General features: G+C 39.2%; 1 protein-coding gene across 1 annotated transcript in view; it reads right to left on the minus strand.

Annotated features, from left to right (window-relative positions):
• LOC121443446 (SH3 domain-binding glutamic acid-rich-like protein) overlaps positions 1-22200 on the minus strand; it is an 83419-nt gene that overhangs the window by 14886 nt on the left and 46333 nt on the right. The window contains exon 2 of the mRNA XM_041645201.1: positions 5559-5744. Coding sequence (XP_041501135.1) covers positions 5559-5744 — 186 coding nt within the window. The remainder of the gene's footprint in view (positions 1-5558; positions 5745-22200) is intronic.

The raw sequence follows: 22200 nt of genomic DNA on the forward strand, positions 1-22200 counted from the left end.
GACAAAGCTAAAAATACAAATAAATGTAAATTCAAGTTAACTCAATTAAAAATGAACTGAAATACCTGACTAAGACATGACTCAAATGAGTATCTACAAAAGGCCATTAGGCTTATGAAAAAAAAGTCCATCAAAATGAATTATTGAGGAAGTCTAAATTAAAACCACAGTGAGATGCTATCTTTAATCATGCAAGAATGAGGTTTTTCCAAAGAACAAAAATATAACAAGGGTTGAGAAAGTTGTATAGTAAGTAAAACCTTCCACACTATTGCATGTGAATGCAAATTAGTATGGCAATTATGGAAATTTATATATATATATATATATATATATATATATATATATATATATATATATCTTCCTCAGAACATTAAAAATAGAACTACCCTAGTCCAGTCTGGCCTACATAGCAAGTTCTGAGACAGCAAGGATTAAATAGAGATGCCATGTCTCAAAAAAAATAACTATCCCATGATCCACCAGTCACCATTGAGGCATACATGCTATTTTTGACATTTACATTAATTAATTTTCATATAAGGTTAGCATTTTTTATGAGCATGCAAAGTAAAAGATTTCATTATGGGATTTGTGGGTGTGTTGTATGTATGTGTTTTGTGTGTATGCATACACTTCTGTACATGTGTGTAGAGGCAAGAGGTCATTCATTGCCAGAACGGGGTCTCCCCCTGAACCTGAACATTAAAGGCACCATGCTCTGTTTAGCCCCCATTTTAACATGGAAACTGGGGAGCTGGACTCAGGTTCACATGCCTGTGCAGTAAAAACTTAACTGAGTCATTTCCCCAACCTCACATTATGGGATTTTTCAGAGGGAATTTTTGTTGCTTTGCTTCCTCTACTCCCTTCCCCAACCTGCTTGCCCCCTTCCTCCTCCTGCTATTACTCTTCTGCTTTTATGTCACGTGCATACCATTACCTTTTTTTTTTTTTTGCTTTTCTTCTTACCTCCACACATGCCCTTTAAAATGCCTCCTCCCCCTATTGTCTTTTATCTAGTTTATGACCTGTATCTACACACACACACACATTAAAAAACAGGATCCATATGAGAAACATGAGTATTCAACTTTCTTTTCTGGATTATTGGTTCAGATAAAAATGTCCATTCCTAACATAGAGACACACAACTGTACAAATGTGCAGAGAGTGAGACCTTGGAACGCTCAGTCCTAAGTGAGATGTCTCCATCAAATCCCTCCCCTCAGACCTCAAGGAGCTATAATGAAGAGGAGACAGAAGGGAAGAGAAAGAGGGGATTGAGGACACCAAGAATACAAAGCCCTCTAAATGAACATGAGAAAAGCTCATATGACTTCAGAGAGACTGGCACAAGCCGGCCTGCACAGGTCTAAGCCAGTTTGGGTCCCAGTGCTGAGAGGGGAAGTGGGCACAGCCCCCATCCCTAAGCCAGAAGCTATCTCCAGCTGACAACAGCTTGCAAAGGAAATATTAGGTCTCCCCAGCATAGTCTCACCGGGTAGATAGACCCCATTTCTGGGCAGGCTTCATGGCCAGTTGTAGAGAGCTAAAACAAATGAACTTGATGGTATTTTTGGAGAGTTTTCTGTGTGTGTCGTAATACTTTGGACATTTTTTTCTTAGTGGTCTTTTGCTTGTATATTGTGGTTCTGGTTTTGTATTTTTATGGTGTGTGTGTGTCTGTCTGTTTGTCTGTCTGTTTTTCTGCCTGACTGCCTGTGTGTTTCTAGTGCTTAGTCTCCTATTTGTCTGTTTATTTTCTAAAAGCCAGAAAAAGAAGGTGAAGTCAGATGGAAGGGAAGATGAGCATAATCTGGAAGGAGTTGCAGGAGGAGATCAGAAATATGATTGGAATATACTGCATAAAATTATTATTATTACTATAACTGTTACTATGAATTGGTTTTGAGACAGTTTCTCTGCGCAGCAGTCATGGCTGTCTTGGAACTCATTCTGGAGACCAGGGTGCCCTCAGATTCACAGAGATCCACCTGCCTTTGCCTCCCAAATGCTGGGTTAAAGGCATGCGCCACCCAACCCAGCTGAAAAAATTATTATTTTTTTTAATGGTGTTTTTTTTAAATATATATTTATTTATTAAGCCTGCAGGCCAGAAGAGGGCACCAGATCTCATTACAGATGGTTGTGAGCCACCATGTGGTTGCTGGGAATTGAACTCAGGACCTTCGGAAGAGCAGGCAATGCTCTTAACCACTGAGCCATCTCTCCAACCCCCAAAAATTATTTTCAATAGAAAATAATAGTTATTACTAATTCCATCTAGTTTTTTGCAAATGTCATGAATTTGTTTTTCATTATGGCTGGATAAAATTCCATTTTATCCCATTTTTGGTCATTTATCTGTTGATATACATCAACATATATGTTCTCACTCAGATGTGAAATTTGAGCCAATGAAGTTTACAAAAGCAGAGAATAGCACCAATGGTACCAATGTATTTTTCTTACCTCTTAGATAAAATTTTGAGTTCCTTCCTCAAAAGTAAAACTATCAGGATTCTAACACCAATTCTATGCTGAGACTGGTAAGTAACTCAAGGTTTTAAAAAACATATCCAATATCTACACTTAACCAGTTGTAAATAAGCAAAATATAATTTAAAGGAAGCCAGTGTACCAGGCATTGTGTACATCATATAATCCCAGCACTTGACTGACAGAAGCCTAATCATGAATTCTAGGCCTGCCTGGGGCATAGAGCATCTTCTAGTCACCCTGCACTTCAAAGCGAGATCGTGGAGACCCTGTCTCAAAAGAAAAAAATATAGGAGCCACACAGGAAAGTATTCTTATTATCAAAAATTAATAAAAACAACTCATATAAGCCTTTAGATTCATGTGAAATTAAGAAGTTCTTTAATTTGTATAAATAAAATCTGGTAATATGATGCTATGTAGAGGATCTAATTGCCTATTTCAAGTATTTCAGGGTCAAGTTATATTATCATTTGTTGGTTCCAGACACACACAAAAAAAAATGCTTGTGAATCTAAAAAGAAAAAGGATATTTTCTTTCCTAATGAAACCAGAGCCATTCAATTGTTCCACAAATATTTATTAAGTATAGAATTATATAAACTAACAGGGGTCTTTTTGTTTGTTTTATTTGGAGAAATGGTCTCACTATGTATTCCAGGGTGCATTCAAAGTCCTTATCTTCCAGACTTTATCTCCCAAATGAACTGGGATTACAGGTATATGCCCCCATGCTTAGCATAAGCAGTGTTCTTGGTGTTAAATATACAACATTAAGCAAGGTAGTTTGCATTCTGGAACAAGTCTCTTAAGGGAGAAAGTGTAAAGAAACATTAACATTAAACAAGATTGTATGACACCATATTTTGCTACATGTTAATTCTCATTTCATTCTTCTGTACAAGACATTCAGAACAAGGATTCTCCTTACAAATTTCCTATCTACCATAGCAGAGTTTCACACATAAAGGTTGGATATTGGCCTCTGTCACCGTCTAGTCAGATAATAAGATCCTGTGCTACAGTCCAGTGGCATTCAGGAGCAGGTAATTTCCACACAGGGGCTGACAATGCCTAGAATCATTTTTTGTTACTCAGCAACCGAGTGCCACTGTCATTACAGGGGTTGAAGCCAAGGTTCTTATGAAAGAGCCTACAATGCACAGGGAATCTACACAACAAAAGGTGTCGGCAGTACCAAGCTTGGGAAAGCCTCAGATAAGTAAAAGCAAATTAGCCTGGAAAGCTAATTACTCTATCTCCTAGTTAAAAAAGGCAAACAGGAGATAGAGTGGATCCAGAGATTAGCAACTACAAGATGTTACTAGTAAGAGAAACCCTGTTTCAAAAAACCAAAAAAAAAAAAAGCTGTTACTAGCAAAGCTGCCTGGCACTCTAAATTGGTATGGGAATTACTGTAGCACACAAAGCACAGAGCAGAATCACTAGCGGATACGTTTTTTTGTGAATGACTGCTACAAGCTCTTCTCTCTGAGGCTTTATAAAATCAAAATCTTAATTCTCATTGTCATGAAACCCCTGTCTATTAGGCACAGAGCAGCACTAAATAGAAAATGGATTCCTTTTCCACTAACAGATATGTATTTGGTTTACTGAGTCTCACCTTCTGAAGCTTCACTTAAATTCTTAGTGATACTTGTCTTTTTATCCTATAAGATACTTCATTCCCCTGAAATGTAGCTTCCAAGGAAGAGGCAAACCAGACAGATGTGGCTTCTCTCTGTACTCTTGTGATCCATGCGGTTTTGTTTTCAAAATCAAACAAAAGACATTTCAAAAAGGAGATAGCAATAACATTTTATATTTTCTAAAAACTAGGGGGATTTTGAAAGTGTTCAACACATACAAAAAAAGACAAATGGTTGGAGATAGAAGATGTGCTCATCTTTTTGTGGCTGAACACAATGCACACTTGGATCAAAACATCACATGGTAAAATAAGACTATGAACCAACTTCTATGCCACTAAAAAAATAATAGTTCTAAAATGAGCAATCAAAATCACATAATGGATTATACAGGACCAACTAACCATTTTTATTGTTTTATTTTTTAAATTAAAACATTAATTACATTGTCTTTCCCCTTTCCATGCACCCCCTTGAATTCATGACCTCTATTTTAATTGATAAATAAATAAATGTGTGTGCATGAGTGTGGTGTGTGTGTGTGTTTATGTGTGTGGTGTGTCTGTGTCCTACATATACAAATACAACATGGGCATGGGCTGGCTGATGTTTGCAGCCCCTTCTAGCTGCTGAGAGTCAATGATTTGCAGAATTTCAAAAGAATAGCCTAAGTACCTTCACCTATCTTCGGATCTAATTTACATATTGGCCCTGTGCTTGATAGCATATGAAACCTGCAACAGCACTGACAGAACTTTCCCATTTTGGTCTATACCCTTGCCCTAGACAGCACTAATTAGCAATAAGAGGTTCTTCAAAAAAAGATACCTTTTTCAGTCTTACATAAACCAGGGATGTAGAGGATTTTTACTGGTGCCTCTGAAAACGTTTACTCGAGCCTAGGTACCGTGGAAAGCCCCTGTAATCCCAGCAATGAGAGATGAAGGCAGAAGGCTCAGAAGTACAAATTCACCCTTAGCAACAAAGGAATCTGAGACCAGTCTCAGCTGTCTCAAAAATAATAGATCTAGAAAGGAAGCCTCAGAGAAGAGAATAGGACTGTTCATAAAAGAGGAAGTCCCATAATGGAGGAACTTCCGGTGGAGAATGTACACCCCAGAAACCAGGAAAGGAGCCCAAGAGAGTCCAGATTCCAGCCAACAAGCAGACCATGGTCTGGTTAGAACCAAACTGAAAACATACATCCCGTGTCTGTCCTTATACATTTATATGTTTTGTTTCTTCCTTTGATTTTTGTTCCCAGAAAGCAAAATACTATGTAATACTACAAACTGCTTAGGGTGGCTGCAGAGAGCGAATGACCGTGTGCTGGGAGGTAACGTTGAAAGGTCTAAGTTTATGTGAGACAATATATTTCAAGAAACAAGATTTAAATTGCTTCCTTACCCCACGGTACTGGCTTTCATTGAAAATCTGAGGTGGCAGGGGGTACCCTGTGGCTGGTCTACTGTTCTCAGGCACGTTTTCTCTCATCCACTTCCGATTCTCTTCATTAGCTGCAATATCTTTTTCTTCAAATCCTATTTTGTTGGCTTCTAAGAAACCAAGCACATCTTGCTGTTTCTTCTTAATCTAGAGCCAAAGGGGAGGGGGAAATTGACACTGTTTAGCAAGTAACATTTATTCTTTTTCTTTTTTTTTGGACTCAACAGTTTTTTTAAGAATGTATATGTATATTCAAATCATATAAGCATGCAATAACAATTAATGAACAGAGAGGCCGTGAATTGGAAGGAGAGTGGAGGGAATTTGTGAGCTTGTTTGGCGGGAGGGAAGGGAAGGAAGCAATGTAAAACAAAAATGACAATGTCTTAAGAAAAAGCAATGATATCATACTAAGAGGCAAAAAAAAAAGTCTACCTTTCAATTCTAGTGAGAGACATTTCAACAAAGTCAATGCTTCTGAGCCCACAGACATGAATTTAGACAGAGATCAAACGTGCAGTGCAGAAGATACACTTGCCATCAACACTGACTTGTTGATGCTGTCTCACAAGTGAAGATCCTGCAGGTCCTCTTATCCGTCTAACTGGCTCCTTTTTGCATGGAAACTTTCCATGTCAAATAACACTGATCTAACTCTCGCTCTGCATATCACTAACTGCACCTTCATCAGCAGAAATGACTCCATGTGCCTCAGAATCACTCAAGCCTCGCTTTTATGGTTCAGACCAAAATCTATAACACAGAAGACCTAAGCCTGCCTGTATACTAAGTTTATAGCATAACCTGTACTACTCATTAGTTCATAGTCTGTGCTACCTCATTAAATGATTACGTAGAGATTACGTGTTTGTTTTATCGCCTTATCACACCAAGGTAATACTTCCTAGGTTTCCCCTATGAAATGCATTTGAGAGCCTGACTTCATATACCTATGCTCATACAACTATGTTTAAAGCCACTTCTCAACATACTTGGACTATATAAAGAATATGTAAGAAAAAGATTTTATGGAATAATACTCAAAGGACACACGAGGCAGAAGCATTTCAAAAACCTCAAATCAATATCTATTATAAAGTAGTCGTCCACGCAATGGAAACGACAATGTGGAAGAAAAAAATCTCACATGCAAAGCCCTTCTCAATTCACATCTCACTCCTGGATGTGTGTGGACATGCAGGGGTTATATTTTGGTCCAAAGTATTTGTGATTATGGCTACATAATTCATTTCAAATAACAAAACCCAAGAAAAGTTTCTCAATTTACTCCAGTAGAAATTAGAATTTCCGGTCCCTATTTAGGTGGATACTAAAAGTCCTTTTAAAAAGACCAATTCTTTCCCAATAAAATGTACCACACAGTTAATTTTTCTAATAGTACTATTTCTTCACTGATATACAAAATTAAACTTTCATTTCTACATGGAACACTTGAAGAAAAACTATGACTGACAGTCAATAAGTACAAGCATCTAGTGCACTAATATACTCGCAGGAAGGCTCAATGCAGTGGCTTCCAACCGTTGCCACATAACTGGGGAGTTCGGGCAACATGAAATGTATCAAGTAATTTGTGAACTCTTAGCCTATTTCTAGATGTCAGTAGATATAAAATGTGGTACTTTCAGGAACCTAGAATGTCAACAATAAGAATTAGCCAGCCCTGGCAGATTATCATCTGAAACTATTCCTAGCAATTACTGAATAGTATGTATTCCTTAGATCCATCTTTAGTGATGAACAAAGCACTTTACCAGAGTCTCTATGTCTAAAGAAAAGCAGCAAAGATAACCCCTGCATATTACAATCTACTGGGAGAGCTAAGACATAGACATAAGCTCAACTGTAACACACTGAGCTGCTAAGAGAACAGTGCAGGATGGTTAAGTGAGAAGTGGCCAGGGAATGACAAAGCTATGAGAAACCGAGAGCAAACACTAGGAGCTATTATTGGTGCCTTTAGGCAAAATGTAATAACCGCAGCACCAATGAAAGAGTCTCTACCTGGCTTCACGTTTTTAGTCAAAGAAGGTGAACTTAGTAAAGATGAATAGAACTGGGGTTTGGAAGAGCAATTGCCTTGCAAGCACTGGCTTCTAAATTTTTACCGAGAAACGGAGTCTTTTTTAAAAAGCTGAGCTTGAAAGAGTTGGCTTTTTGGATGGAGCCTATTCCCTATGGTGGGATGCCTTGCTCAGCCTTGATACAGGGGGGAGGGCCTTGGTCCTGCCTCAACTCTGGATGCCAGACTTTGTTGACTCCCAAAGGGAGGTTTTACCCTTTCCGAGGAGTGGATGGGAGGTTGGGTGGGGGAAGGTGGAGGGAACAGGAGTGGGGGAGGGAGGGGGAACTGTAGTTGATTTGTAAAAAAAAAAAAATGCTGAGCATGATGGCACTCACATGTGATCCCTGGGGCTCACTCGTCTATTTGTGAAATATGAGACAGTGTGGGACCGCTCTTAAAAACAAGGCTGACAGGGAAAACACACACACACTGGACAGCTATGAAAATTTAGCCCCAAAGTGACAACACACTGCACTTAAACCAAAGGTAATGTGCTCCATTTGTGTTACTACATTTCTTAAAAATGACTCAAATCTACAAATGAATAACAATGAATAGTTAATAAACAATTGAATAAATAATAAACAAACAATTGTGTGGTTAAATATTTGGTCTTTCTCAAACAAATTCAAATTTGTAACAGTCAACTCCCTCATCTACAAATTCAGATATAAAATTTTCTCTAGTTGGTTTTGTTTGTTCTCAGGAAGGGCAACCCAACAACAAAATGTCTGTCTTTGCCTACCTGTGCTAAGGGTTTAAGGGTGCATGGAAATGAAAGAACGGAAGTAAGAGCTCCCTTTCCTCGCTTGGTTCACTGCATTTTCAAAGTACTCAGGTCACAATCAGCCATGTAAATAAAACCCACAATGCATACTGGTTTACAACAATGCAACAATTCTGAGGGAAGGTGAGTAGTAAGAATTCCCCTATGCCAAGAGCAAGCCAATTAGCAAGCTAAGGGTTTCACTGAGCGACTCTGCCTCAGTGACGAGGGTAGAGGAGAACAGATGAGGATGAGTCCCAACAGCCACATCAGGCCTCTACATGCATGCACACACATGTGCATGTGTGCCTACACTCGGCCAAAAATATGCGAAAACACATATGCACCCCACACATAAACAAACACACAAAATAGATGAATATGAGAGCTAGGGAGGGAGGGAGGGAGGGAGGAAGGGAGGGAGGGAAGGAGGGAGGGAAGGAGGGAGGGAGGGGGAGGGAGGGAGGGAAAGAAAGAAAGAAAGAACTCATGTGTTCAGGCAGAGTGGTCCATACCTATAATTCCATCACTTAAGGATGCTGAGCCAAAGGATCACTGGATTCTGAGGCTAGCCTGGGTTAGCAGTTGGGATTTTTGCCTAGAATTCTCACTGTATAAATTCTAAATGCCATGTGGTAAAGGTACAGAAAATGCTTTGCTATGTAATTCCAAGAAGTAATTCCTAAGTCTTTCTTTATTATTATTCTTTATTGATGGTCATTTAAGACGGGAGACTACTACTTTACTGTGGAACAATCATTGTACACTGTAAATATGTAATTGTTCTCCTTGTTAATAAAAAGCTGATTGGTTGATAGCTAGGCAGGATTTTGGGGGCACAGAGAATGCTAGGAAGATGGAGGGCAGAGTCACAGAAGTTGCCAGGCAGACGAAAAGAAAGGAGGACATGCAGAAGAGGTAAAAGCCATGAACTTTGGGGCAGCACATGGATTAATAGAAATGGGCTAATTTAAATTGTAAGAGCTAGTTCGTAATAAGTCTGAGCTATTGGTTGAGCATTTATAATTAATATCAAGTCTCCCTGTCTGTTATTTGGGAACTGGTGGGTGGGAAAGAAAAGTCCGCCTACATTGCTTGCCCCCACTAATGCCATTCTAACATATTCATCCAACTTCATTCCCTGTGTGAAGATCTCTCTCAGTAGGATCTCTACAGACTCCTTCTAACTTCAAGAAGTCTACTTTACCTAACATGGAGCAGTCCCACCATATCCACATAGCATTAGGCTCCTGCTCATCACTGAGACTGTAGATAAGATTGAGTTTTCATATACTCTATTTTTTTCTGGAATGTGCATAACCATAATAAAGTGTAGGTTATACATTAGGCACAGTAGAGAGTAATAAGAATTAATTATAAAATATAACCATTACAACAATATAATAAAAGTTATATAAATGTGCTCTCTTTCACCTAGCACACCCAAAGGGTAGTGCATAGAGCATGGGTGTGCTGGACAGAGATTGCTCACACCCTGGCTGAGCAAACAGGATGGCATGAGATCTCATTACATTACCCTGGATAGCAATTTAAATTTTATGAGATATTATTTCTGGATCCATCAATATTTTGGACTGTGGCTTGTCACAAATAGCTAGAAAATAAAATCATAGAAAGTAGGGGGGCTATTGGTGACGGTGTTTGCCAATCATTTCATACATTGATGTTATAGTCCTTTGGTGAGCTGATAAGGCACCTGGGCATAGGTAACATGCCTTTAACTTCTCTCTTCCAATGTACTTAGTGCATGGGTTTGGTAATAACAAAGTTAATGGGGTTTTTTTTGTTTTGTTTTTTTGTTTTGTTTTGTTTTGTTGGGTTTTTTTTTTTTTTTGATTTTTCGAGACATGGTTTCTCTGTAGCTTTTTGGTTCCTGTCCTGGAACTAGATCTTGTAGACCAGGCTGGCCTCGAACTCACAGAGATCCACCTGCCTCTGCCTCCTGAGTACTGGGATTAAAGGCATGTGCCTCCACCGCCCGGCACAAAGTTAATGTTAAGTACTTAATTATCTACTATAATTTTACTCTAGGTTCAAGCACAACCAAACAGCATGCTTTTATTTTTTTAATTTAAATCAAATTTAATTTGCAAATTATCTTCAATTCACAGAAATAGAGTTCCCATTCATCTGATACTCAGTTTCCACTATTACTGACATCTCACCTTGAAGAAGTACATCGGTCATTAAGTAAAGACTAGTCAGATTAGACATCACCACTTTTTCCTATAATGCCATGTTTCTGCTCCCTTTCAGGACAACATATTATATTCAGTCACCATGTCTCCTTAGTTTCCTTTGTGACAGCTTCTCAGACAATTTTCCCCACTATTGTGGCAATTGTGCAGCACACTGGTCAGATATAAAGGATGAACAGCTTTCTCATTCAACCACTCCACAGCACACCTGCTAAGAACAGAACTTACTAGGGAGGTACTGACTTTGATTGCTTGGTAAGTCGAATTTTGTGGAGGCCCAAAAATGTGAGTTTATTTCCACCTTGTTTAAAGGTCAGAGAGTTTGAGGTTGCTCAAAGTTGTTGACAAGTGTGGCTACGCACCCTGACCTAGGGTGTAGTTACTTGGTGTTTTGGACATTAAGATGGCCCATACTGGTAGATCCACTCCACCCTGATCAGAGATCAGAGAAGGCAAGCATAATTCTAATCCTCCTTTTGAAGAATCAGAGGAGGTTTGACCTAGGGAGTGGCTGCCTTCAGAATACTTGGTCTAGGATGGGTTCACTGCCGAAACAACAGAATACTTTTCTCAAGAATAAATGACTTGATGTCTCACGTTTGAAGCAATTAACTGTTCTAGTTGCATTTTGTATCATGTTAAAGCAGCCTTTTGTCTTCTCTCCCTGTTGTACTGGGGTATAAAAGTGTATGAAATATTAAGTGGGGGGCACATTTCAGTGTTCACTGGAGCTCCCCTCGTACTATCGCATCTGTTTCATTATTTTCACTCACGTGCTCATTCTCCTATTTTTCTAATCCCCATGGCCTTACCCTGGTAAGTGGTATGCTTGTTGAAGTTGACTCCCCACAGGGTTCTTCCTGACTTTTTCCTTTTCCATATTGTGTACTTTCACCCTTTCCACACTATGTATTTGGAAGTTAGTAAGAACAGCCTACACTCGAATAAAGAATTCTAAAACTCCAACTTCATAGTGAAAATCTGACAGTACTTCTCAGTCAGAGAGCCTGGGAAATTCGAGAAATATCTGCTGGCTATAATTAGCAACATATAAAAGATTACTGTAAAGTGATATACATCCATCTTTGAGGATAAATATGGTGGCTTTCTCATAATTCAGTTTTTATTTGAAAATGTGTCTTCAGCTGGGTGATGGTAGTGCACACCTTTAATCCCAGCACGTGAGATACAGAGGCAGGTGGATTTAAAGTAAGTTGGAGGCCAGCCTGGTCTACAAAGTGAGTTCCAGGACACCTAGGACTATTACACAGAAAAACCCTGTCTCAATTTTGCATACAAATGGATGGAAATAGAAAACACTATCCTGAGTGAGGTAAGCCAGACCCAAAAAGAGGAACATGGGATGTACTCACTCATATTTGGTTTCTAGCCATAAATAAAGGACATTGAGCTTATAATTCATGTTCCTAGAGAAGCTAAATAAGAAGGTGAATCCAAAGACAAACACATAGGCATCCTCATGAATATTAACCTTCATCAGGCGATGAAAGGAGACAGAGACAGAGACCCACATGGGAGCACCGGACAGAAATCTCAAGGTCCAAATCAGGAGCAGAAGGAGACGGAGCACGAGCAAGGAACTCAGGACCATGAGGGGTGCACCCACACACTAAGACAATGGGGATGTTCTATTGGGATCTCACCAAGGCCATCTGGCCTAGGTCTGAAAAAGCATGGGATAAATCCGGACTAGCTGAATATAGCGGAAAATGAGGAATACTGAGAATTCAAGAACAATTGCAGTGGGTTTTTGATCCTACTGCACGTACTGGCTTTGTGGGAGCCTAGGCAGTTTGGATGCTCACCTTACGAGACCTGGATGGAGGTGGGCAGTCCTTGGGCTTCCCACAGGTCAGGGAACCCTGATTGCTCTTCGAGCAGATGAGGGAGGGGGACTTGATCGGGGGAGGGGGGGGGAAATGGGAAGCGGTTGTGGGGACGAGGCAGAAATCCTTAATAAATAAATAAATTTAAATAAATAAATAAATAAATAAAAATAAAAAAAAACAAAAACAAAAAAAATGTGTGTTCAAAAAAATCCTTGGATTAAACACCTCAGATATCGTATTAATCAAATTAGAGTGACTGGTCTAATTAGAAACATTCGTTTATATTAGCAGAGTTTAGTTATGCCTCAGTCACCTTTTTCAGTATAAGCTACTCCACCTATTCTTGAAGTAGTGCTGCCTGTGAAATGCAAAATATGCCAACCTACATTCCTTTTAAGCCAACATACATTCCTTCTAGCAAGACTTCTTGTACACAGAGAGATACTGGTAATGATCACTGTTTGCATACAGATTTTCCTCCATTCTTATATTTCCCAAAATAACACTTGCAAGTCCTAGAACAAAACTGATGAAAAGTGTGCACCTTCCCACATCCCCAGAGTTCTATAAAGTCCCTAAATTCTAACACAGTCCACATCAAGGAGATTGAAGCTGTTCTAAGCAAAAATACAGAAAGCATAAAGTCCAAAAGCTTTACAAGATTTAGAGCTTCTTGTCTTAAAAGCGATGATTTCACTTGACTAGAGAGAAACTTTGGACTATCAGAAAGTGTTCCCTGCTATTATTTCCAAACTGACCAGATTTCAAGTTGCAGCTATTCAAAAAAGCCTTGGAGAAATGAAAGAAATGGCTCCGTAGTTAGTACTACTGGCTCCTCTTGCAGAGGTCCTGAGTTCATGCCCCAGCACCCATATGGTGGCTCAAAACCACAAGTAACTCAAGTTCCAGGTGGAGATCCAACACCTTCTTCTGGACTCCAAAGATGCCAGGCAGTCATGTAGTGCACAGACACACATGCATGCAAAAGACCCATACACATAAAATAAACCAAAATAAAAAGTAAATTGTTTGGAATCGGATTTGGCTTCTTATTCCGATCAATACTAGTCATCATTGTAAATAGCAATTAAGTGAAAGTTAACATAGCTAGTGCTTCATATGTATTTTTTTGCTAGATCTTCACACTACCCTGTAGTGTAGATATCCTGATTTTCACATTATGGATTAGATTAGTGAGGTTCAAAGAGGTTAAGGAAATTTACCAAAATTCATAAAACGAGTACATGACAGAACTAAAACTCAAATTTAGGTATCCTTTAACAACAAATCTTACACTATTTCACTACATTTGCCAGTCTGTTGAAGGAGCTGCAGGCTGCATTCCTGCAGCCCAGCTCCCAGCCACCAGCTAGCTTTACCTGAAATAACAACACACAAACTGTATTCATTTAAACTGCTTGGCCCACTAGCTCTAACCTCTAACTGGCTAATTCTCATATTTTGATTAACCCATCTCTAATAATCTGTGTGGCTTACCAGGAAAGATTCAGCATGTCTGACCTGGCGGCTGGCTACATCGCGTCTGCTCTGGAGAGCAGAAGCATGGCGTCTTTTTGAGGCGTCTTACCTCACTTCCTCTTCCTCCCAGCATTCTGTTCTGTTTACTCCACCCACCTATGTTCTAACCTATCAGGGCCAAGCAGTTTCTTTATTAATTAACCAATGACCTTCCTCCATCATCAGTCTTCTCTCATTTTACCTTCTACATTTATTTTCTTAAGAAATTCTTAGGCCAGCAATATGACTTATTAGGTAGATACTTGCAACCACGCCAGACAGACTGAGTTTGATTCTCAGGTCCCACATGGTGGAGAGAATCAATCTCCACACGCTGTTCTCTGATATTTACAGATGCATGATAGGTGGATAGATAGATAGATAGATAGATAGATAGATAGATAGATAGATAGATAGATGATAGATTACACTCAGAGGGCAAAGGCAAGTAGATCTCTATGAGTTCAAGGCCAGCCTGGTCTATGAGAGCTACTTTTAGGGCAGGCTTCAAAACTACAGAGGAAACCCTGCCCCAGACAAAAACAAACAAACAAACAAAAAGAAAAAAAATCTTATAAAGAGTAATACTCCCTGACATAGCGGCATGCAAGTGATAGTCCCAGGTACTTGAGAAACTGAAGGATGACAACCGCATGAGCCTAGGACTTGAGACCAGCCTGGCAGCATAGTGGGAGACACTATCCCAAAGGTAATAGTTTTTTATGTGTTCTTTTTATATGTTAATTGCAAATTCAATATATAGAGTTTAATTTTATTGTTCAAATGACGATGTGCCAAATGAACAAATTTTCATAGCATTCAAATTTTTTTTAAAAAAAATCTGAAATACGCACTTCCAACTCAGGATCCTCTAATGGTAGAAAGGGTTCAATATTTGACCTGTCTGGTAATGTTATAGGATTACCAGTTAATTGAAAATGTTACTTTTAAGTACAATTTAGGCCTCAAAGTCACTTACTGCTTTTATACAATAAAAAATAGCATAGCGTCTGCAGTAGTGGCACAAACCTTTAATCCCAGCACCCGGGAGGCAGAAGCAGGCAGATCTCTGTGATTTGGAAGCCAGCCTGGTTTACAGAGTGAGTTCCAGGACAGCAGGGCTGTTACACAGAGAACCCTTGTCTCAAAAAATCAAAACCAAAAAAATAAATAAATAGAATCAAATAATAATAACAATTTTAGAACCTGAGGGAAATTATAATTATAAAATACAAATCCTAAACTAATCCATGATTTTAAATGATTAAGGGCTCTAACCAGCCCTTAATCCAAGTCTGGCATGACGCTGCTTCAGGGAAGTAGATGAACTAAGACTAGAATGATAAGGGAAAAGCCCAGCTACGCTGAATGAGCTAGCACTAGGCTGTGCGCATCGGGTCCCTTTTGGCACTGCACCACATGTAAGCTCGCTATAAAGTATAATGTGATAATTACTATTTATCAAGCATTTCCTATGAACCAGGCACTGTGATAAGCTCTTTCCATGTTTATTTTATTTTATTCTCACCATAATCTTCTGAAGCAGCTGGTATTATTTTCATTCCAGACAGTCTGACAAAGAAACTAATGCTAAGATGGATTAAGGAACTTGTTCCAAATCACATACTTGTCCAATCTCTGCCAGAGTAAAAATCACCACTTAGAAACTAAGTATACAGAATAACAAATAATGTACTGCCATGCTTGGTGCCTCCCGCTAATTAGATCATCTGTTGACTTACTGAAGTTGTCTTGAGCACAGATGTGGCTCATAATAATGTTTGTATCATTCTTCATTTCAAAGCCTGGTCTAAAGTAACAGCAAGAAAACCTGGAGATCATTCGTAGTGTCATTTCTGTTTATTTTTGAGATTGGAATTTAATTACAACATTTTTCTCTTTAAGATTTTTGTTGTTGCTGCTCTCGTTTTGCAGTGCTGAGGATCCAACTCGGGGTCTCATGGACCATATGCAAGTATTCTATCACTGAAGCACGTCACTATCCCTTACTGCATTTTTTTTTGAGACAGGCTATCAATACATGGTCCACACTGACCTCCAACGTATGAACTTCATGCCTCAGTCTCCTGAGTCCTGGCATTAGAGACATGTACCACCATTCCCCAGCTCCCCAAGACATTTGTGCACAGTGTTAGTGGCTTGTGCCTATCGGTTTCTGCAGGAAATGGATGTCCTATGAATCATATTGCCTGCATATAAAGCCATCTCTTTTGAAATCTTTTTCATGGGCAAGGACAAATGCAAGTGTAAAATGAAGAGCATTGTGACATGCTTCCATAAAAGTGTCACTGACTTATGACTACACCAGACGACAGGAAATGACTAGGCAGAGGAAATAGGGTTAACAGGTGCCCTAGGCTATTCTTGCAACTCTGGGAATATTCTTAAAGAAAAACCCTTCCTTCAAATGAATCACACTGTTAGCAGCAACTATGAAAGCTCAATAATTGGAGCCACTGCTATTCTAACATTACAGATCTTCCCATTCAAAAATTCTGGACTAGTGCTGCACAAAGATTTTTAAAATAAACCTGCTCATCTCAGCTCCCACTCTCCTGCCTTAATCACTATTATTAAGAACTCAGCAGAATGGTTTTCTGTGTAGATTTCAATCCTCTTTAGGAGAATAGCATCATGATAATAGAAGAAAGGGAATTTGAATGGTTATAGGAGCACTAAGAACAACAAAATAATGATCTTCTTTAAAAAAAAAAAAGGCTTTTCATCTTATCCCTTTCTCTATGTAACAGATTCCAGCAGCAAGGAAACTGTGTCCTAAGGTCACTTCCTGCTAATGCTGCAGGGCGTCTAACTCCGGTCAGACAAAGTCACCAGGCAGCCTTCCCATATAAGGATAAGCAAAAACACAAATCCTTAACAGCTGATGTGAAGTCACAGGGCAGGCATATGAGAACCAAATATGGTAGCTAAAATCTGCAGCTCACAAGATGCCTTTTTAAAAGAGAAGGCTGGAACCATCAACCCTATCAGCTCTTGAATCACAAGAAAAGCAATATTGTTAACAAGATAACAACTATTACCCAGTCTACAGTGTGTCATATTAGCTGGCCACCTTTGCTTTTTCCTTTTCTACTGGCAGGCTATTGTGAAATGTGTGGCCAAGGGGTATGCATATAACATCAGAATGCTGGATCTGAGTGAGTAATTCATTCAATCTACCTCCTCCGAAAGAAGCAAATAAGATTTCTCAAGTGTCTCAGGAAACTAGCTCTGTCCCACTACAGGAAAAGCTCACTGTGACCAGGGGGAAAAAATCCCCAGATATAGCATAATTCGATAAGACTAAGTCCTGAGGGGATGCATGTTCTCTTCACCTACAGGTAAAGCCAGACTGAGAGAGCTGCTGCATGGCCCTGAAGAGGGCGTAACACCCACATTCCTCTCCAGCAAAGCACGAGGCTGAAAGCGCACACAGACATCATCCTGATTTTCAGTGATCTTAGTGTTCCAATTTGTATGAGCAAACGTGCTGCTGGTGCTGAAGGTGGTTAATTCAGAAAAAGTCTAGTGAAATCAAAAGTTTTCTCCCGGTGTGTGGTAAACAGCCATGGAAACATTCATAATTCTTAATCTTGTGATTTTGTGTTCAGATTTCTTGTTTAAGTAAATAAAAGAGGGCAACAGTATGTGCCTGAAGAAACTGGGTGTGATATTCTGGTGAATTTTGGTATGTGTTTCTTTTCAACAGTAAAGGTTTGAAAGGCTTCTGCACATATAGCCATTCAGACTTAAGTAAATGGTTGTGATGTGGTTACTTGAAAGAATACTGTATGCACACTGCAATACACTGCACACAAGCACGTGCTGTATGATTGTGTAGAAACATGGGAAAATATCTACAGCATCAAGAGGAAACTCTAAAAAATTATATATCTTGCAATTTCAATTGTGAGAAGCAAAAAAAAAGGAAAGAAAAAGAAAAGATTGGTTGGTTGGTTGGTTGGTTGGTTGGTTGGTTGGTTGGTTGGTTGGTTGGTTGCTTGTTTTGAGACAGGGTTTCTCTGTAGCTTTGGGGCCTGTCCTGAAACTAACTCTTGTAGACCAAGCTGGCCTCAAACTCACAAAGATATACCTGCCTCTGCCTCCCAAGTGCTGGGATTAAAGGCGTGCACCACCACCAACCAGCCAAAGGTATATTCTTAAAAGACAAGCAAGATTTGAAAGAGTATTATGTGTTTATTCCCCCAGAAATCGTACAGAGATACGCTTCTGTGTTGAATCCCCTCCCTCTGAGGGAGGGAGAACTTCTTGTTTATCATCCAGAGAATATGACAAAGGTGACAGGATGTCACTGTAATGTTTTGCTCGACAAGGTTTTCTTTACAAGACTCACACTGGAGTCTCCTTTGTTTACAACGAAGGAAACAAGTTCCAGAGTCTCAAGAAAATGAATTCTATCAACAAGCACGTGAACATGGAAGTGGATTCAGCCTTAGTGCAGCCTCCCAGTCAGAAGGCAGGACTAGCTCTCACCTTGACTGCAGAGAATTCAACTCAATACTTCAGCCCCACAGGCACCGTCATATAAATGAATAGATGTTGATTTAAGATGAAAATGACAATAATCCACTCTATGGCACAAAAAAACAATACAGGACCAAACTAACTTGGCTTTGAATCTCTCAGAGAATGTCTACCTATTGTGTATGTCTGAGCAAGTCGATTAACCCTCCGAGTCTCAAATTCATCATGTTTGTTGATGAGGATGATAATAAGAATACCTCTCAGAAATGTTGCAAAAAATCATACATAAGAAAAGCTATGAGCCTATTTCATTACCTACTAGCTAGGTTGTAAATTACAAGTTGTCACTTAGCTGAGACCTTGTCTATTTTGCTCAGCGTATTTTCAAGAGCTACTTATTTGACTCGGATTATTTTATAAATATGTGATAAGGAATTAATAAATGAATGAAAGTAAGCTCAAATGTGTGTGTGTGAGGGGGGGGAGTGAGGGAAAGAGATAGAGAATATCTCATCATGTAGCTCTGGCTGTCGTGTGTGTGTGTGTGTGTGTGTGAGAGAGAGAGAGAGAGAGAGAGAGAATGAATGAGAGAATGAGAGACAATCACTGCCCTTAAGGTTTTAAACATAATGAATGACTCCATGGTGAAAAGGCCACAATACAGGAAAAATCGCATCTAGGGTTTTATATGTGTTGATGAGGAATCAGACTTTGGAACCAAACATAATACGATTTATATGTAGAACTCAATAAAACCTTTCCAAAGATGCTGTCAGTACCAACACAAAAAAACTACTCATGAGGATGTAAGCTGTTAAAAGGGAGCAACGGGGTTGCTAGGAAGCCACTTACTGTAAGGCAAATGATATGTGCCCTGCTGGGTAAATGCCTGAGCTATATCACAAGGCTCTGAGAAGCAAACGCCCAGGAAAAGTCTGACGGATCACTGTGCAACCAAATTCTCCTTCTGAAGCTTTGAAAAATTACAATGGAACTCCTGAAGTACAAGGGTCAGAAGTTGTATCATTTAAAGAACCATCCACAAGGTAGTTGGAACAAGACTCTATCAGAAAGCTGACTAGAATTTAAATGTTGTCAAACATTACTGTTGATAAACAAAACAATTCTTAAACTTCAAAGTCAATCATCACATAAAAATTATCTAGCCATGTTATAAAATTGCTACATTTTCTTAAATTGGCTGTTTTGTGGCAATTTACTCCAAAAGGAAAAGAACTGCCATTCCCAGCTTGAAGGTAAATAAGCAGCGGTAGAGAGTTCCTAAGTCAATCTGAATCTCCATCCTCAAAGACCACCAGTCAATTTTTCACTGGTAAAATTCCACGAACATTTATGTCTGAGAAGAGGTAACAGAAAATATTGTGAAATAACAAGGAGTTCGAAAGTCATTGCCTTAACCTCAAAAAGTTCCCTAAACCGTTCTGTGAATAATAGAACTAATACCAATAATAGCCACAAAGCCATATACAAATTCTCAGAAATGCAGTTCTGAATGATTGTCCCCTGAAAGGAAATTAGCCACTGTCCCTTTGTCCGGAGGGAAAGGAAGGCACCTTCATAGTTGTCGCACTGCGCTTTATGCCATGTAAAATACTTTCCTATACATGAAATCTGTCCCAATATAATAACCATAGTTTAAGATTATTAACTTTTTCAAACTCAAAAGCAGTATTATGGTAGAAAGAAAATCAGAGGCAAAACAGAATAAGATTGAAGGACATTTGAACAATTGATAATTGAACAATCAAACCAGGACAGACAGCATCTCAGTCAACTCACTCCGGAAAACCATCAAATGTAGGAACAAATTACAGTCTTTTGCCATCATGATTAAATCCCTACAAATGGATCATAATTCCAAATCCATTTTTTTGTTATTGTTTGGGTTTTTGCTTGTTTGCAAGGCAAGATTTTGGTATCCTTCCCTCGCTGGCCTAGTGACTGCAATGTAAAGCGGGTCGTCTTAAACTCACTAAGATGCTACCTTAGCCTCAGGGAGGAAAAAAATGCTAGGATTAAAGTTATCCATAAGCAGGCCTGTCTGACTTTCAGTTCAACATTTATAATTCAATTTATTTATCCTTGATCATTACTATTTAAATGCCCAATAGGGAGGGACCTCAAATCTCTTTATACATTTTATAATTCGATAATATCTGCAAGTACTTCTTTCTGATTTTGTATATTACGTGTTCAACATTGCCAATAATGAAAACCTTGTCTAGCTAAAAAGCAAGTCATTTTTCATTATTTATTTTTGGTTTTTAATCACAGAATTTTTTTGTACAAGGAAAGATTTAGAAGCTGCTGCCCAAGTCAAAAGTCCTCCTCGGGTGTAGTTGGTTTAAGGTAAAGGAGGTCACGTGGCTCTATGCAAACATTTGACAGTGTAATTTGTTTTCCTCTTAAAAGAAACTTGTTAGAAATCTCCACAGGGATATATATATTGATAAATATTTAACAATCTAATTTTTTATTTCAGTGCTTCTTCAAGACTACACAAGCTGAGTTGGGAACAACTATAGGTCTAGTTGCACACACACACATGCGCGCGCACACACACACACATGCACCGAGGTATGCACAAACAAAAAAAAAAAACGGACTGGAGCTCTTATTCAGTTGGCAGAGTGTTTGCCTAGCACTGGAAGGTAAAGGCAAGAGAAGGGGGGCGGGGTTAAGGTCATGCTGAACCACACAACCAATCAGGAGCCAGTTTGGGATACGTGGGATCCTGTCTCAGAGAAGAAAAAAAAAAAAGCCCTCAGTATGTCCAAAGTCATTCTCCTTAGGCTTTTCTCCGGAAATAATTGCTAAATACGTACAAACTGGTGCTGAATCTCTGTCATATTTCTCATACTTCAAAGGCTACTCATTTGCGCAGAAAGCACTTTTAAACAAACATAAAATACCAAGTACTCTTTTTCATGACTATCATAGCTACAGTATTGGTGAACTATGTCAACAACTGGTGAGGGACTATCATTTCAAAGCGAATAAAAAGACTTTACTTCCACAGACCAGAAAATACTGTTCTTATGACGGCCCATTCATTTGCTGTAGGAAAAAGGGCAAGTCTGAAGCCTGAGCTGAACAGAGTGCCCCGGATGACATTCCAGAGAGCACCACAAATGTTCTCCCACACTCAGGCCAATAAAACATGTTCCAAGCTGTCCAGCTGAGAAGAGCTGCCATATAGCGCCTAGTTAGTTAAGCAAGACCAGAAGCAAATGGTCCAGAAAGTGAGTAAGCTAGTAGATAAAGAGGGCTAAGACCAAAGAAGTCCGGGCACTATACCTGTAAACTTTGTGCAGTGTAGTGGCTGGCATAGTTATGTGGCCTATGACTATCAAAAATGACATCATGGCCAGCAATAAGTACTACTGGCGAAAGTACTGAAGGGTCTGAAACTTTATCCTATTTATTACCAAGTAAGCCTGTCATAATTTTTAAGGTGCTGTAAGAAAATATAGAATGCCCAAGACTACAGTAGTTAGAACACCAGTATTTCCTTGTACCTTTTTCCCGTTCTACAAGTGACAAACACGGTCCAATGAAGAGACCTGTATCGTTTAGAATGAGCAGTAAGCAAACATGCCCTTTGCTCTGGAGGGAATCACAGTATGTTTTCATGGCG

The sequence above is a fragment of the Microtus oregoni genome, unplaced genomic scaffold (assembly GCF_018167655.1).
Source record: "Microtus oregoni isolate MIOR12 unplaced genomic scaffold, Mior012 000107F_000, whole genome shotgun sequence".
Lineage (NCBI taxonomy): Eukaryota > Metazoa > Chordata > Mammalia > Rodentia > Cricetidae > Microtus > Microtus oregoni.